The sequence below is a fragment of the Carassius auratus genome, chromosome 17 (genome assembly GCF_003368295.1).
Source record: "Carassius auratus strain Wakin chromosome 17, ASM336829v1, whole genome shotgun sequence".
NCBI lineage: Eukaryota > Metazoa > Chordata > Actinopteri > Cypriniformes > Cyprinidae > Carassius > Carassius auratus.
The window spans coordinates 13,112,309-13,130,075 of NC_039259.1; the positions used below are offsets into that span (position 1 = coordinate 13,112,309).

General features: G+C 37.1%; 1 protein-coding gene across 2 annotated transcripts in view; it reads left to right on the forward strand.

Annotated features, from left to right (window-relative positions):
* The window catches only part of mta1 (metastasis associated 1), a 44,093-nt gene that overhangs the window by 17,959 nt on the left and 8,367 nt on the right, over positions 1-17,767 (forward strand). For both annotated transcript variants that reach the window (XM_026285909.1, XM_026285910.1), the window contains exons 4-9: positions 8,154-8,280; positions 11,140-11,203; positions 11,689-11,806; positions 14,554-14,656; positions 14,889-14,988; positions 16,724-16,912. In XM_026285909.1, the coding sequence (XP_026141694.1) occupies positions 8,154-8,280; positions 11,140-11,203; positions 11,689-11,806; positions 14,554-14,656; positions 14,889-14,988; positions 16,724-16,912 (701 nt within the window). The remainder of the gene's footprint in view (positions 1-8,153; positions 8,281-11,139; positions 11,204-11,688; positions 11,807-14,553; positions 14,657-14,888; positions 14,989-16,723; positions 16,913-17,767) is intronic.

Sequence of the window (17,767 nt, forward strand, 5' to 3'; positions counted from 1 at the left end):
GCTGATATCCAATAGATGATCTCAAGCTGAGGGCACTGTGGTGAGAGGTTTGGCACGACATTCAGTGGTGCCATCTCAGTCCCGCACAGGTAAAATAATTATAATGCTGAGGGTGAGGTACTGAAGTGAGGAACTTATAAAGTAATTTGAAAACATTGTGACAGAAGTAATCTATCAAACAGTGTGAGCGCGCAAGCTCACTCTCAAAATACGCAAATGGCTTCAGACGCTCATGCACACTCGCAGCTCACACACATAATGCCAGGTTCACATTAATCTGTTTGCAGTGGATATTTTTTTCCATTTTCATGTAACAGATTAATAAAGTGTGCACACTGAACATAGTTGCTGTCCGGCAGTGTGTTCCAAAGCGTTGCTTCTGCTGTAGTGTAGTAATTGTAATTACACCAGAAATGCATATTATTAAAGTAAAAGAAAAGAAAAGAGCAGCCTAGACATTCTTCAGAATACCTCCTTTTTTGTTCGATGGAAGGAAGTGGGTTTGGAAAGACAGAGGGAATTTCCATTTAGGAGTGAACTAATTCTTTAAATCTTGTTAGAGATTCAGGCAATAAGATATTAGTGTCATCCATTATGTCATGTTCAGATGAGTGACAGCCCTTAAAACACCCTCCTCTCTTGAATGAACTGTAGTTGTGAGTCTTTTAAAAGAGAATCTGTTCCTGCTGTGAGCAGAACCTTCCTCCGATAACTGTTGTAGAGCTTTATCAGCAAAGAGGTATCTGAGAGGTTTGTAAGTTCATGGGTTAGACAGTTGCTTCTGCGTATAAAAGAGATTTCGGCTTTGGTCCGCAACACACAAGTCTGATCTGAGACCGTGAAGCCTATTTGTTCATGTGGACCACACAGATGCAGTCAAGAGGAACTCTCTCTGTGTGTGTGTGTGTGTATTATGGACCTCTCCTTAATGCCAGCAGTCTCTCCGTGGACCTTCAGACATTTGCAATATGTGAGAAATGCATGGCAGGAATGGTTGTTCACCACATGGGTGTGGGCTACATCCTGTCTCTGCCTTTTGGAAAAGGGAAAGCGAGTGGAAGAATGAGTGGAAGAGTGCAAGGAAAAAGAGAGGTCACCAATTGGAGGGAGGATGAGGAAGAAGACTAACCAGTGAGAAGAGGGAGGACACAAATTCAGTGTCGGCTGGAGGTGGTCTCGTGTGCCTTCATGCCTCGGCCCATCGTGCATTACTAGTGTTGCTTGCAATCATCACTTTTGCTGTTGCACATATTTATATTAAAGAATTAATATTAAAATTCTTCTCATTCATTCAGTCATTATTTGTTCTTTAATGTATTCTCTTTATTTTCTTCTTTTCCTTCCTTCCTACCTTCATGCATAGTTTTTTCTTTCTTCCTTATGTATGTTTTGGCAAGTTATTTGTTCTCTTTGTTATTTGTCTCCTTTTGTCCCAAAAGATTTCCTTTTTTTTTCATTTTTTTTTGTCATTTTTATCTATTAGAATTGTTATCTTTCTTTTTCTCTTTCTCTCTCTCTCTCTCTTTGCTTCCCTTCTTCATTTTTTGTTTCTTTTATCTGTATTTATTTGTTATTTTATCTATGTTTTCTTTTTAATTCATAAATTCTTTTTTCTTTTATCCATGCATTTATCAGTTTATTTTTCTTATCTATTTCTTTTTTTGGTAAATGGTTTCCTCTTTTTTATTATGTTATCTTCATTTTAGTTCTCTTTTTATTTGAATTTGTTCTCTATTTTTTATTTATTTTTCTTATTTTCTTATTATGTCTTTTTTTGCCATTTCTTTAATATTTTCATACATTTTATTTTCATATTTCTTTCTTTTATTATTTATTTATTTTCTGAGTTCTGCATGGGCAAGTAAAACTCTAGCTTTCTCCCGAAATTGTAGAAGTCTACTTTCTAGTGCTCTTTGACCCTTGATGTAACCCAGCAGAGCTTGTGGTGTGTAAACTTGACTTGAGCGTTGAAGGAGTCAGCAGCTTGCGGGTGCTGTGACTCACAGATGAAATATTTAGGTCTCTGTGATGCTGGCTCCACCTCGCTGGGCCCTGAGCGCATGAGGCAGTGAGGCGCCATGTGTGCTCCGAGAGAGACCTGGCCCTGCTGTGAACTACTGACTGGAATCACCTCACTCGTCAGCCTCAGCCGCTGCACTTGTTTGAGCTTTCTGCTCGACCTCTCGGTGCCGAGCGCAACAGCTTTGAGTCACGGTTGTCAGAGTGAGCTGTGTTTGTGTGCTTTACATTTCTTCCTGAATTGGAAGGGCAAAATAAACAAACAGCGGTTGGAAAAAGGCACCGGAATTCATCTCCGTATCATCTCATGTCCTTATCAACAGAAATGCGCGTGTGTGTGACATACAAAGAGAAAATGTGTGTATCTGTGTCCACAGCTTTTTGGATGGAGGTTATAGAGTGTGGTGATGGAGGCTGTATCTATTGTATTTAGTGCGTGTGCATTTGAGAGTTGAATGAAAAAAAGTCTCTGGATCTCCAGATATGACGGATCTGTATGGCCTTAAACTTTTTAAGGATGTGATGCCATTAATTATCGTTTTTGTATGTTTTAAGTGTTTTTGGAAGAAGTCTCTAATGCTCAACTTGACTTTATTTATTGGATCAAGAATACAGTAGAACAATAACATTTTGGAATATTATGATTTAATGGATATTATGATTGAGGTGTTTTCTGTTTTAATATAGTTTCAAATTTTTATTGCTGTGATGGCAAAGCTGAATTTTAAGCAGTCTCCACTCCAGTGTCACATGATTGTTCAGAAATTATTCTAATTCGCTGATTTGCTGCTAAAAAAAACTTTTCATATTATTATCAGTTGATAACCATTATGCTACCTAATATTTTTATAGAAACTGTTCAACTTTTATTTCAGGATAGAAAAGAAAGATCAAAACAACATTTATTTATTTGGAAGAAAAGTATATATACGGTCTGTGTCTAAAGTGTATAAACAAATATTTTGGCAAGGCTACATTTTTATTTTTTTATTTTAATAAATTGTGAAAGTGTATCTGTTAAGTGTGTTATACTGATTCAGGATTCAAATGCCATGTCATTTTGGACATTGCAAAAGTATTGACTTTTTGCTTTTGTAAGTCAAACTTTTTTTTTTTTTTTTGGTTTTGACAACTTTTAAAATATGGCAGTGAATAAATGTTGATATTATGTGTTTTTAGTAAAAGGAAATGCATTTTATGTTCTAAGCTGTTATATTTAATAACTTGTGGTTAGGTTGTGAGTGGATCCTTGAGAGAATACACTACATTGACCATATGAGCAATGACTGCTAATGCCATTGACAACTAATATTTTACTTGTTGATTAAATTTGCATGCTAAATAAGTTACATTGACCATGTGCTGTGCTAACTGCTCATTTCATTTTCAAATAGATAAAATTAACTGCTTCCAGAGCCACAACTCAATTATCTTGTAAATTAGTAGCGACCTTTTTGGATAATCTACTTAGTTTGTGTTTATCTGCAAATTAAGTTACTCAAACTCGATGTAGTTTTTTTGGTTGAACATAATTTAACTAGAGGATGTCATAACTCAAAAAGATTGATCCAAACTTTTTTTTAATGTCGACCCCAAATATAGGTTTTTAGAGTAGTTTTCACTTATTTTTGTGTTTCTGTGTCCCCCAGCATTGATAACTTTAAAATAGAATTTCCTCCATTTCATCTTTCATCGGATTCACTTCAGACTGCATATTCACAGCTCTTGTTACATTTTTCTTTTGCTGTAGTGGTAGATTAAGTAGTGCTGCAGTGCCACCGCTGAGTAGTAGTGCAGAAAACACTGTCAGAGTGGTTTAGTACAGCGTTCTGTCTACATTAGAGCAAGAATCCAAACGTTGAAGAACAATTAACAGAATCCAATGTCCAGAAAATCCAGTATTTTTTTTGTAAATGAAGCTGAACAGGATTTCTAGATCGCCAAACCTACCTCAGTTTTAACTGTGCTTAGTTTTTTGCCCTGCTATGGACATAAATCGTTTGGTTTGGTCACTCTTAAAATTAAAGCTTCACGGTGCCATAGAAAAACCTTTTTTTTGTCTAGATGGTTCCATAAAGAACCTTTAACATCTGAAGAACCTTTCTGTTTCACAAAAGTCTCTTCATGGTGAAAGAAGGTTCTTCAGATTATGAAAAGGAAAGAAAGAGATGGTTCTTTAAAGAACCTTTGACTGAATGCTTCTTTGTAGAACCAAAAATGGTTCTTCTGTGGCATCGCTGTGAAGAGCCTTTCAAGCTCCTTTATTTTAAGAGAGGTGTGCTATTACTTTTTGGATATAAAACAAAGAATTAATCTGGCACATAATAAAGTCATTAAAAAAATTCATAGATTTACAGACAATCCTATCTAGAGACCAGAATATCATAGACATATGAGGGAAGACTCCTTCGACTTGGACCAGAAAGCAACAGTCAAGAACCACCCACAACACCCTAGTTTTGCATGGACAAGCATTACCATTTTAGTGCTCTTTAAGCTCTAATTCGAACCCAACAAATTTAGTCTCATTTAAGCTTCCATAGTTGGATTACAGTTAACTGATCCAAACGCCTTTTGAAAACATAAGCGCTGTGAGTAAAAATGGATTCTCAGCTCGACCTCCTTTTCTTTTCTTCCCCTCCACCTGGTAAGGCGATTCATTCATCAATAATTGATAATTGGTTAAGACAGGTGAAATGGAGAGGTAATTTGTTGAGTATAGGCAGGGTGCAGGCAGGGCCCGATGATTGGCTTTTTTCTCTCTCTTTCTCAGAACTCCAAGCAGAGTTTACTGAGTTCAGCTCCTCTCTTCTCGACGGCTCTCAAGAACGCGGCTGGCTGCTCATAGCCACAGGGCTGTTCCTCTCTCGCTTGTTCTCTTATTCCATTCACTCTCTTTGTTTCAGGCTCCATCTCTACCTCATCTCTCAGCAGGGGTTGTCGATACTCCACGCACAGCTGTAATAGAACGGTTACTGATGTGCAGCTCTTGTAAAGAGACCACCAGAGTTTCAGATTTCTTCATAGCAAGATAAAACCAGATAGCTTGTGACAGGTAGAAAGCAATGGCATACATGTATGCTGAATGTAGCAGCGGTTGAGGAAGAGGAGGGAATACTTATTGATTTCACACAATCGTCTGTTTTTTTTTTATTTGAAATCCCTTGATTCTATTTGTTCTGCTGCCTTTCCTTCCATCTTCATGTTTCTCCATCTGTCTCACTCTTTTTTTGCTAATGAAACTCCAAATGAATTGGAGCACGCTCGCTGGTTTCCCTCCCTCCCGACTCTCTCCCACTTATCATTCTCCGCTGCACTCTGCCTCCATACAGCACATATATGTGGGGTTTGTCAAGAGAGACGTCTTCTTTCTCTGTACATCCCCAGTAATCTTTTTAAGAGAAGGGTGATAATGTGTTTGCGTAAACCCAATTAAGAAAAGGCGTCTGTGTCATCTTGCTCTCTTTTGGTTGTTTGCAGTCATTTTCACGTTTGCACACAGTTTTTGATTAGTCTCTGTTTGAAGATGTTGATTTAAGTTGGATGAATGGCCATCACAAACTTATCCGCACCCCACTTTGAACTCTTCAGTCCTGTAAAGATGGTGTGATTGTCTGATTTGGGTCTTTTTAGTGCTTGAAATTAAATGATCAGAATATATTTATATATTTATTTTATAAAATAACTTATTTTATATATTAGAAATTATATATTTTATTAACCTTTTTTACAAAAAAAAATAAAATTAATAATTGCATGTTTTTTTTTATTTTTTCGAATCATATTAAACTGGTCTTAAGATGTTGCTAAAAAGAACATTATTTTGTGTATTTGGTGTAATGAAAGTTGTTTATGCGGTTTAAGGTAAAAAAAAACATATTCTACAAACTGTACATTATTGTTTCTCCTCTATGCCCTGTCTTTCTGAAACCTGTCGTTTTTTTTTTTTATAAAAAAAGCTCATTGTTCTTAAAAGTGAGGTGTGCTCTGATTGGCCAGCTATCCAGTGCATTGTGATTGGCCGAATACCTCAAGTGTGTGACTGAAATGTTACGGCCACTGATCTATATATATATATAACTGGATCGCTCATCACGGTCTAAACTGCCAACAGGCAGTGAAGCCACCGGAAGTGTTCGATCCGCCATCTTCCTAATCCCTACCAGCAGAGAGCACCATTGAGTTACATTCAAACCGCTGTCCTAAAATAACTCGATTTGTAGCTGATCAATCAAACGGGACTCGTTTTTTTGTTATTTGTAATAAAGTAATGTTTACTTCAGATGTTATCTGCAGTGTTTACGGTCTTTTGGGACAGGATAAGCGATATATTTAAATTGTGTAGGTGGGTGTGTCTGCTGCGCACTGGCGACACAGGTCAAACTGATCAAACACAAAAATGGCTTATTTCTTTATTAACAAGATTATTCAGGAATTATTAAACGAACGTTTTAGTATCAGAAATGGATTTTAATATATTACAATGAATTATACAATTATGTTGTTAATATTTCTCTATAATGAAATAAAAAAATAATAATTTACTATCTGGGAAATAAAGCTTTGTATTTATTTCCTTAAATCCGTACTGTATATAGTCAGTTATTTCTTTGAATAAATTCAGATTTCAGAACGAACACTTTGTAGTTTGTTATATGTGTTGAGGTCGTGTCCGTCTGATGTTTATCATGTTCATGATGCTCACTACTGTAATGAACATAGCTTTTTTATAAGTAGGGGATATTCCCGACATTTAAAAAATAACCGTTTACATGCATAGGGTGTTCGCATTGTAATAATGTACAGGGATACTTCATATTTATAAACACTGACTTGTTAGGTGATGTTTTCTCATTAAAATCATACAATTTCCTATTAATTCAATGGAACGTTTTCGCACACTAGGGATTCACTTTAATGACATCATGAGCAATCCAGTTCTATGTTATAGATCAGTGGTTACGGCCCTTAACATACTAAAGATAAAAGTCAAGACGAAAAAAATAATGTAAAATGCGCTGCACACATCTGAATATTTGGGTTGAACTGTTCTGGAATAGTGTTGTAAATACAACTTAAAGCGTTAATTTACCCAAAAATGAAAATTATGTCATTAATGACTCATCCTCATGTCATTCCAAACCCGTGAGACCTTCAAAACACAGTTTAAGATATTTTAGATTTAGTCCGAGAGCTCTCAGTCCCTCCATTGAAACGGTGTGTACGGTATACTGTCCATGTCCAGAAAGGTAAGAAAAACCTCATCAAAGTAGTCCATGTGAATTTGTTGAAGCATCGAAAATACATTTTGGTCCAAAAATAAGTCATTAATGACACAATTGTAATTTTTAGCTGAACTAACCCTTTTAACCACTGATTTTTAGTCGTGTTGTCTTTTGGAAGGCCAAAGTAAGTAGTTTCGCTTTCACAAAAGCAAGAATCAAGGTTATGCCTAGTTTCTTTGTGTGAACGTGGGGGGTGTTATGCAAATCTTCCAACATCATGATGTAGACATGTGAGGGCGTGTTTAAACAAGGTGTTTTAGGGGGGCGAGAACAAGTCTTAACTTTTATATCTGTTTGGGTTTGAGACTTTAGTCTTTGCAACTTCAGGGATCTTATCACAGATTCTACCGACCTAAAGAACCTTGGCATCCATCTAAAAAGCTCTATGACCAGAATCATATCAGAACATGGCTAAATCAAATCACTTTTATCTTCCATTGCCACATTTGCTCATTCCTGTTGCGTGTCCCCAATCTGGCAACCCAGTTGTGGAATAATGAGAAACGCTCTTTTCAGTATTTTTGATTTGAACCATAGTACTATTTTCATCCATTAGCTGCCGATATTACACACTGCACCTTTAAATTGTATCAAGGGTAAATAAATTTGAGTAAATAGTGTGAGTTCATTTTGAAATCTAAAAACGATAATGTTCCAGTAGAAGGGAGTCAGGAGAACTCCGGCTCCGGTGCCATTTATCATTTTTAACGTTATGGCCAATAACCAATAAATGGCCAATACTAAAAATGCTTACTATTTTAATACTAAAAACGAATTTTGCAATTAGCTTGCACATATGTAATATATTATCAATAAGGGTGGACAAATGAAGGTTGTTTATATTTTTAGGAGAAATAGAAGAGGAGATGGAGAACCCTGAAATGGTGGATCTCCCAGAGAAACAGAAGCATCAGCTGAGACACCGAGAGCTCTTCCTCTCCAGACAGCTGGAGTCTCTGCCCGCGACACACATCAGGTAACCTACAAAAAGCTTTGTCGATATTGTGGATACGCTTCATTCTGCGGTGTTCTCTCTAGCAGCCGACCGGCCTCACTCTTATTAGCGTCTGCGTGAGTCACACATCTCACGCACATACCGGCTCCCTTCAGTCTCTTTCATGTTCTGGCCTAATGGAATCTCCAGCACAGGAGAGTATCAACCTCTCGTTCATTCTCATCGCTACGAATTCAGAGGAGAGCAAGTGAAGTTTGAGTCTATCTCGTTTTTTCTCAAGAGCTTGTATTTTTTGTCAAGTCATCTATACACGTGAATAGAACCATTTAATGAGGATCATGCCCACATTTATTTTGGAAGTCGCTATGAAATCGATGTTCTCAGGAAAGCGCCCATTCAGCATGAGGCTGCCCTTTAAACCACCACATCCGCTCGTGTCCTACTTACAAACCTAGGTGCTGGCCAGGTCACGTCTGACTTATGTAAATCGTCTTTTGAGTTTGTGGAGAAAGTCGGACTTAAGGGTGGAGCGAGCTTGACCTTTCTGGATGAACAGGTTCTTCACTGTTTGGTGATGGACGGTGGGCGGTCAGCATCGACTCTCTCAGGGGTTGAAGCGATTCATCAAGTGATTCGAATTTTCCTTCTGTTTTACTCATTTGCAGTGACCCAAAAACACGGAAAAGGATTATGTTTGGAAGCCTCTTAATTTCAGAATAGAGCTAATAGTTCTTAAATGTTATTAAAATGTAACTGGCATTAAACACAACAACAGAAGAAGTTCAAATTCAGGATTTACTCGGATCTCATGCGAGGGCTTTGGATACACTGCCAAAATTTATTTCTTATTCAGCATTTTGTTTTGTTTTTTTGAGAAAATATCTAAACAAGATACAGATGATATTAAGTTTGGTTGTTAGAAAAATGTATTTAAGTTAAAAGGAAAAACAAATTTTCTCTGCTTTCCCTTAGAAACTGCTTCTGTCATTTTTCTGATGTTGTAAATTGATCTTGTTGTAAGGATAATTAGATATATTAAATAAGAAAAAAAAGACTTTTTCAGTGTAATATTTTTTAAATATTATTTTTGCCCATTTTGCCACAATTGATATACTGGAAAGAGGCCAGGATGTAAAATTTCCATATATATACAACAGCTCTAATGTCCTGTGTAACTTTGTTGGTTTGATGTTTTCTAGCTCCGTTTTAGCTCTGGTACTAATTCATGCAAACTTAATCAAATACAGTACCCAAAAAAACAAAAAAATAACTATTAACTAGATTAACCATTAACTTCTAAGAAATTCTAAGCATCGGTTCTTATATCTAACATCTTGGGGACCACTTTTTTTTTTTTTATATACTTTAAAAAAAATGTATACATATTATGACCTTTGAGAGGTGTACTTTAAAAAAGAAAACACCGTTGTTTTGATTGAAGACAAAACATTGTCTATGATTGATTTTTATTTGAAAAATCAAATAATCAAAATAATCATTACTTGCAGTTGGCGACATTTAAATGAGCTGCTGTGAATGAATACACCTGTTTAACTACAACCAGCTAGGAACAATGGTCTGTTTCTGATACGTTTGGCTTCAAATGTTGAATGAGAGTCTATGAAACGAGTTTTAACATTCTAAATTGTGTAATATGTTTTTAAATGTAATAAGTACTATAATGCCGCATTTCCACCGAAATTACCCAGAACATTTGTACCAGGAACTTTTTTCCCCCCAGACCTGTTGCTTTCTGCGTTTCCACCACGATGTAAAGTACCGGGAAGATTAGGCAAATAGTCTGTATTGAGGAACGCGCGCAGACCTACATCACCAAAGTACGCTGATTTTGGACGTGCATCGTCCTCGGTAGTTCAGACTTTGTGCATTCATCTCGGGAGTGTGATGTCCGCGACGACGCAAGTCCGGTAAATCTGCAAACGGTGTACTTGATAACTTCAGTCAGCTGACCATGGCTACTGCTATTTTCCTCTCTGTATATTTACAATAAAACGAAATGGGATATCAAATACGTCTGCCTCCTTTCGTTTTAATTTAAACATAATAACAGCTGCAGAAATGTTCTTAATTCAGGGAGATGTGTATATACAGCCATTACATTGAAACAAAATATTATAGAATTTTTTTTGTTTTCATTTAACACAGATAAATCGAATACAGACCAAAGATAACCTGTTCGATTTACCCAAAACAAATTATATGTTATGTTTAACCACTAAAGAGACATCCGAGCCAGCGGCACATATCAGAAGGTCTAGCCGAGGTGAGGCTGCTCTCTGCGGATACATGAGGACTGAGCTCCCGCTGATCATGCTTCATCTCCGAGATCGGCGGAACACATTTTTAAATAAACCACAGATTTGAGTTTTAAACCACTACATTCTCGCCTGAAATACTTAGAAAATTCAATTTCATGACACATTAACAGTAATATTTAGTAAATGTTGATCCGAATAAATGGTGGTTGAATCCAACCAATGCTGCGTGAACTCAACCAAACAGGATGTTTAGAGCCCAAGTCCCGCCCCGAAAGTTTGGGAACTTTGAAAAAGTACCACCTTGCCAGCAGGGACTTTCTGAGGGGGATTTTTTTTTAATTGTAACTTGTAACTTTAATTGTTAATTGTAACTAAACTTTATTTAGTTTCTGGTTCCTGCGGTGGAAACACACCGAGTACCAGGCCGAAGTCCCTAGTTCCTGGGTAAAGTTCCTGCGGTGGAAACGCGGCATTATACAGTAAATTCTTAACCTGAGCCAAACAGCAAAATTCTGTCAGTACTGTGAAGCAATTCAGATCTATTTAAAGGCATATGTGATTCAGTCCACCACTAAAACTGTGCTTTATGTTGTTCTTTTAGAGGGAAATGCTGCGTTACACTTCTGAATGAAACGGAAGCCCTCAAGTCCTATCTGGACAGAGAGGTGAGTGTCAAAGCATGCCGATGTGTTTTTGTGCATGTGCAAATGCTTTTGTTTGCATGAATTTGCTTTTCACTCTCTGTATCTCCATTCACAGTATGTCTGCAAGAGGGAAATGTTTATCTGACGTGTGTGTGCGCCTGCATGTATGAGAGCTAGTTTGAGTCCCGATCCAAATGAATAATTCAGTGTGTTGACCCAGTATGTTCCTCCTCATATTTAGTAATGAGGAGACTGGAGACTCTACAAAGAGTGAAGCCGGTCCTCTAAAATCTCAAACACTGGCCTTCTCCGGTTCATTTGTCTGTGTTTATACTAAAGGCCAGGAACATACGTTATGCACAAGCTTGTTCACCACATTACTAACGTGCTGTACTTGGTGTGTGTTCTTGTCTTTGATGCAACAATGCACAAAGTTGAGCTTAGCATTTGTTACTGTACTTTAATGCAGTGCAATGTTCTGGCCATAATCAAGTGTCTCTTTGCAGGATGCCTTTTTCTACTCTCTGGTATACGACCCTCAGCAGAAGACTCTGCTGGCTGATAAAGGAGAGATCAGAGTGGGAAATAAGTACCAGGCTGACATCACTGACCTCCTCAAAGAGGGTAAGATGTCTCTTCGCCTTTTTGAGTTAGACATGGTCAAAGCTCTGAGCTCTTCAGATGAGACCATTAACACGCCACATATTCAGCAGCTGTTTTCTCATCTTGTTTTTCTCTCTTGTATCACTCGTCAAGTGTGTTCACATTTAAAAATAATACACATCATTTCTTGAGTAGGAAATGTGCATATTAAAATTATTTCTGAAGGATCATGTGACATTGAAGACTGAAGTAATGGATGCTGAAAATTTCAGCTTTGACATCACAGAAATTAATTACGTTTTGAAATATATTTAAGTTATTACAATATTACTTTATTTTAGTCAAATTGTTGAGGATAAGAGACATCTTTTACAAAAAGCTTGGTTATTTGATACTTTTGGTAATGTGTATTTTATAGCAAACATTACTTGAATTCTTAATACACACTAGTGTACTAGTGGTTTTTAAGGATTTGTTTTAAATACAAAAACATTATTTCACGGGACACAGACGTTTACTTTCTTTAACATACTGGTTGCTGATTACTGTTCAATTACACTGAATAGAAACTGGAGCTTTCCACTTTACAAATTATTCAGACCGTTGGGAAACCAAGCTTGCTTTTCCCAAAAGCATCATAAAAATAAATAGATAATAGAAACCATTGCCACCCATTGCTTTGTAGAAAACACCGCTCAGAACGGTTTAATTTGTTCACAAATCATTTAGAGCAGTTTGTGAGAACTGAATCAACTGATCCACTGAAAAGATCCAACTCAAAGCAACAGTTTGATCATGAGTCACCACAATCAATTGCAGATAGATACAAATTGTTTCTTATGTTGAACATAAGATATTTTGAAGAATGCTGGTAATCAAACAGCTGATGGTCGTCACTGATGTAATAGTATTTCTTTCCTGCTTTGGAAGTTGATGGGGACCAACAACCATGCCCGGACTGGCCACTGGGGACTCTGTTCAGGTTCATTTGTAAATACGCTAAAGAGCTTTGTTTATTAAAGTAGTTAAGTATTAAACTGTTAGTATCTGTTAGGCTATAAGCATCCCATTATTATGATCATTATTCAGAATGCTGTGCTAAAGGACATAAATATCCATTGTAAAGTAACATAAATAAAATGTAGCAGAAGTAGATATTCACATGGATTTATTCTACAGCGAGGGAGGGAGCTAGAGCAGACAACAACACACAAATGATATTTTTAATATCAATTAATTCGTAATTAACTAATTATTAGTCACAGCCTAAAAATTCAATTGTGTGTTCAGTTTTAGAATTTTTCAACAAATATATTGTACTAATTTTGACATGTAGGCACTTTAGAAAATGTGTTGTAATGCACTACCAGTCAAAAGGTTTTGATCAGTAAGAGTTTTAATGTTTTTAAAGATGTCTCTTCTGCTCACAAAGCCTGGAATGTTATTACAGCAAAACAGTAATATTGTGAAATATTTTTTGTTTAAAATAACTTATTTCTATCTGAATATATTTAAAAATATCATTTATTACAGTGATTACAAAGCTAAATGTTCTGCATCACTCCAGTCACATGATCCTTCAAAAATGATTCGGTTGAACTATTCCTTTAGTGATGGACAAAATCAAGTCCCGTCCTTGACTGTCGTTCCTTCTTTACTCATTTATTATTGTATGTCATAATACAGAAAAAAGATGATCACAAGTTACAATTTAATGTCGACTTCAATGCCCAATTAGAATCATCTCAAAATGCCAGATAGAACCCAATTCATAGCTTTCAGTCACATGAGCGGCTTGAAGACTTGGAGGTCAGAACATCCATAGAACTGTAGTTCTCCATCTATTATTTCCATCATAAAACTCTAAAATAAATATCAAAGAAATAACAGTTAAAAAAAAAGAGGAGGCTGAATAAAAAGGTTAAATCCACCTCGTCTACAGGACGCGAGAAATGTGGTGCGACGCAACAAAATGCTAAGCTATAAAACTCATCAGTGATGCTACACAGGATGCAGCACGACACGACAAATCCCATACAGTAAACTGCCTCGTTCTGTTAATGAGGAACTGAGACAGAGTTCAAATGTCCTTTAGACACAAGACCGACTCAACTTGTTGCAACACAGTGCTGTTGTGTCCGGTGTTAACACGGTTCACTGTTTCGCAATAACTCCACGTATGTATGCGCTCTTTTTGAAATGGGAATCCTTGCCACATTTCTTGTTAACTTCTTCAGTTTATCCCGTTTGGAGAAAGCCTTACCAAACCTGACCAACCAGGCGTTTGCAATCACCGAAAATTGAAGACACTTGTAAAAACGTGGATGGGTGAATGGAGATGGCTCCAGATCGGCGATGTAGTATTTGGTTTCCCAACAAGGTCCATCGCCCAACAGAAAATTAATTTTCTGAATACAGAATAAGCTGTATTTTCTTGCACTCAAACCTGCCAATCTAAATGAATCACTGTGTATGGGTTTTGAGGTAATTTGTAAATTACCATAGACTAGACTTATAGTCTAAATAAAACAATTTGCAACTATTACTGTTGTTATACTTGTCTACACTAGTTCGTATCATGCTTGTTATAGATTGTGTGATGTCAAGTGCACAACCGCCGGTGACAGTAGAAAACCATGACGCGGTTGTCATGATGACGCCACAGCCCTCATTAGATGAAGGATGGTTTCAGGAAGAAAGTGAAACAGAAATCTCATTTCAAAGTGGTGTCCTGTAGTGAATGTGATCTGTGGGTGTTGGTTTGTCAGGAGAGGATGATGGTCGGGAGCTGGAGAAACTGGAGGAGAAAGTGTGGGATCCCAGCAGCCCCCTCACCGAGAAACAGATCGACCAGTTCCTCGTCGTGGCTCGGTGAGGTTCCACAGCGTGAACACATTTGCTGTTTTGTAGCGAACAGAACATTGCGGTTTAAAGACAATAAACAACAAAATTTCTGATGATGCCTCCCAAATAATAGCAATTTTTTAAACCACTCTATACCCTGTTATTTCAAACTGCATATTTTGCTTGCTCTCACTCACTCATTCTCTTTCACATTTTTCCCCTCTCTTTCTCAAACTTCCCCCACGCCCCTCCCCTGCAGGTCTGTGGGTACGTTTGCGCGGGCTCTAGACTGCAGCAGTTCAGTTCGGCAGCCCAGTCTGCACATGAGCGCTGCGGCAGCCTCCAGAGACATCACACTGGTGCGGCACATCTCACTTTCTCACACTCTCGCACACTCCACACGCTGCTGGAAGACTTCACACTGTAGTTAAGCTCAGCAGCTTCATACTAGTTAATGGCAGACATTTATAGATAGAAAAAAGAAAACTTGAACCTTTTTGGATCAATAGTCCACTTCTAAAACTGATTGTAATACCCAATTTTACAGTATTATATGTAATAATATAATAAAAAGCTTTCCATTGATGTATGGTTTGTTAGGATAGGACAGTATTTAGAAGATATAACTATTTGAAAATATGAGGGTACAAAAAAACTCTAACACTTACATGAGGCACAACTAATGTCTTTCCTCATCTTATTTTGCAGTCTAGCTAACACAATACAACATACCATGCTTTTTTATCATGATATTATTTATTTTTTTATTTTTTGGTATGCTCCTCTATTCAAATCTCATTTTATCTTTGTTGGTGGATGTTATTTAGCTTTTGTTTGATAACCTGGACAGAATATCAGACACTGGAAACTCATGTTTGTTTTTTGTCTAAAAGAGAAAGTAGATATCTAATAACAGTATTTGATGAAGCAGGGGTGTATGAAAAAAAAATCCAGTTTTATTGTTAAAGTCACAGTTTGTGTAAACGATGACCGTTTTAGGATGATAGATTGACTGAAAAGAGATTACAGTGAAGCATATTGCAGTCAAAATTCATATGCAATTATAAATTCAGTTTGTATCCATGAGCTAGTGCAGAGAGTGAAAGGCCATTTAAACCAACATCTTGTGTTGCATTAAAAAAAGGAACCAGCTCATGTTCCTTTCTTTTAGAGCTGAAAAATAAACCTTTTGTTGTGTAAGAACAGATGTGTTTAAATCAGTCAAAAGTCAATTTAAGATTTGCAGATTGTTGATACTATTCTGTCATAATGGTCAACAAAAACCTCTACTCGGGTTTGTAATCGTTTATTTAAAGTCGAAATCATATTAAACAACCCCGACTGAATAATTATACATGACTAATGGTACTGTTTTGAAGTTTAGTCTAAATGTTACTTTCATTGACACAAATTCAAGGACAAAACGTGTAATGAATAATAGAAATACATTAGAATGGATAGTTTCATTAATTTAAATGTATAGATATTTCAAGCCTACTTTTAAAATTAGCATTTTTTGGTTTTGGCGTCAGTCTCAGCGTTTTGCGTTTTGCGTAAAGGTAAAGTGTGCCAAAGTTCATCAACAGTAATGATCAAAATAAGAACTGTTACACACAGCTTTCACGAATGCCATTGGTCAGTCAAACTCAAGCCATTGAGTCATTGCCACTCATCATTTGAGTGGCAACATGTTATTAGAATTTAATGTGCACAGTGATCACAATCATCTCAAATAATCACAGATCAAATAATCTCCACCAGGCGATCATGTAATAATTGCGCCAGGCTTATTGCCAGCTCAATGTTCAGTTTTAGCCTATAGGCAGTTTGAGAAGAACATCAGAGCACTGTTTTCACTCTCCAGCCACCCAGCTCTGCCCTTTGTGTACAAAAGATGAAGGAAAGATGCCCGAGGGCAACATCCCCACGCATAAACACACACACTCTCATGCTGCCCACACAATTCATCTAGTTTCGGTATTGTGTTGTTCCCAGGATTGAGCAATTCAGATTTCCAGCTGAAAACAATGGACCGTTTGGTGATGAATCTTGGATTTGAGCCATCATTTCTGATGTGTTTTTATTTCTTTTCAGTTTCACGCCATGGATACGTTGCATAAGAACGGCTACGACATGACGCGGGCCATCGCGGCGCTGGTACCCCAGGGTGGGCCGGTGCTCTGCCGGGATGAAATGGAGGAATGGAGCGCCTCCGAAGCCAATCTGTTCGAGGAAGCGCTCGAGAAATACGGCAAGGACTTCACTGACATCCAGCAAGACTTTGTAAGTTTGTGTTTGCACAAGCAGAAGGGCGATTTCTTCAGTTTGTACTACAGCATAGCGTGGCTTTGAAAAGATTTGAACAGCATATGCTTAGATAATTGTGGCAGTAATGACTGATAAACTGCCTTTGTTCAGGGGACAGCGAGTGTGCCAAGTGTGCGTTTAACTCTGCCATCTGCTGGTCGATGGGTGTATGTGCTGCATTGAGTGTTTCAGCTCTGGGGTTCAGTCAGAAATCTCTACTTAGAGAAACAGGGAGGAGCCAGCCATGGAAAATGGGCACACCCTAAAGAAGTCAACCAGATCATTCAGGGACACAAAGGATGGGGAATGGAGCTGGAATTCTGTTTGCCATCATGAGCAGATTTTCTTTAAAAAGCTTCACCAAAAAGGAAAACAGTCACATTTAATCAGTTTTTTTGATGTTGCTTTCTAAATCCATACAATTTCCTTCTAATGGTTAAGAATTTTCATGCCAAAACGTTTGTCAAAAAGTGACAAAAACAGAAAGAGTCTATATGACTCATTTCAAATCTTTGTAAACCATATAAAAAACTATGTATGAAACCGACCAAAATGTTAATTATTATTCATTTATAATCTACACCAACTCAAGCTCCATCATTGAGTGATTCAAACAATTATAATGTGTGAGACTCATTCGTTCACTGATCCGTTCTCAAGTTCAACTTTATGATCTGACTCCGTGATCTGGGAGTTAAAAGGTTTTAAAATGGCATTCCAAACATAGATTATTGTTCATATTCCAAACATAAAGGAAGATACTTTTTTTAATATTCTCCATTTATTGAAAGTCAAAAGATGTAACCAAAACTTTAGCACATTAGGAAGACA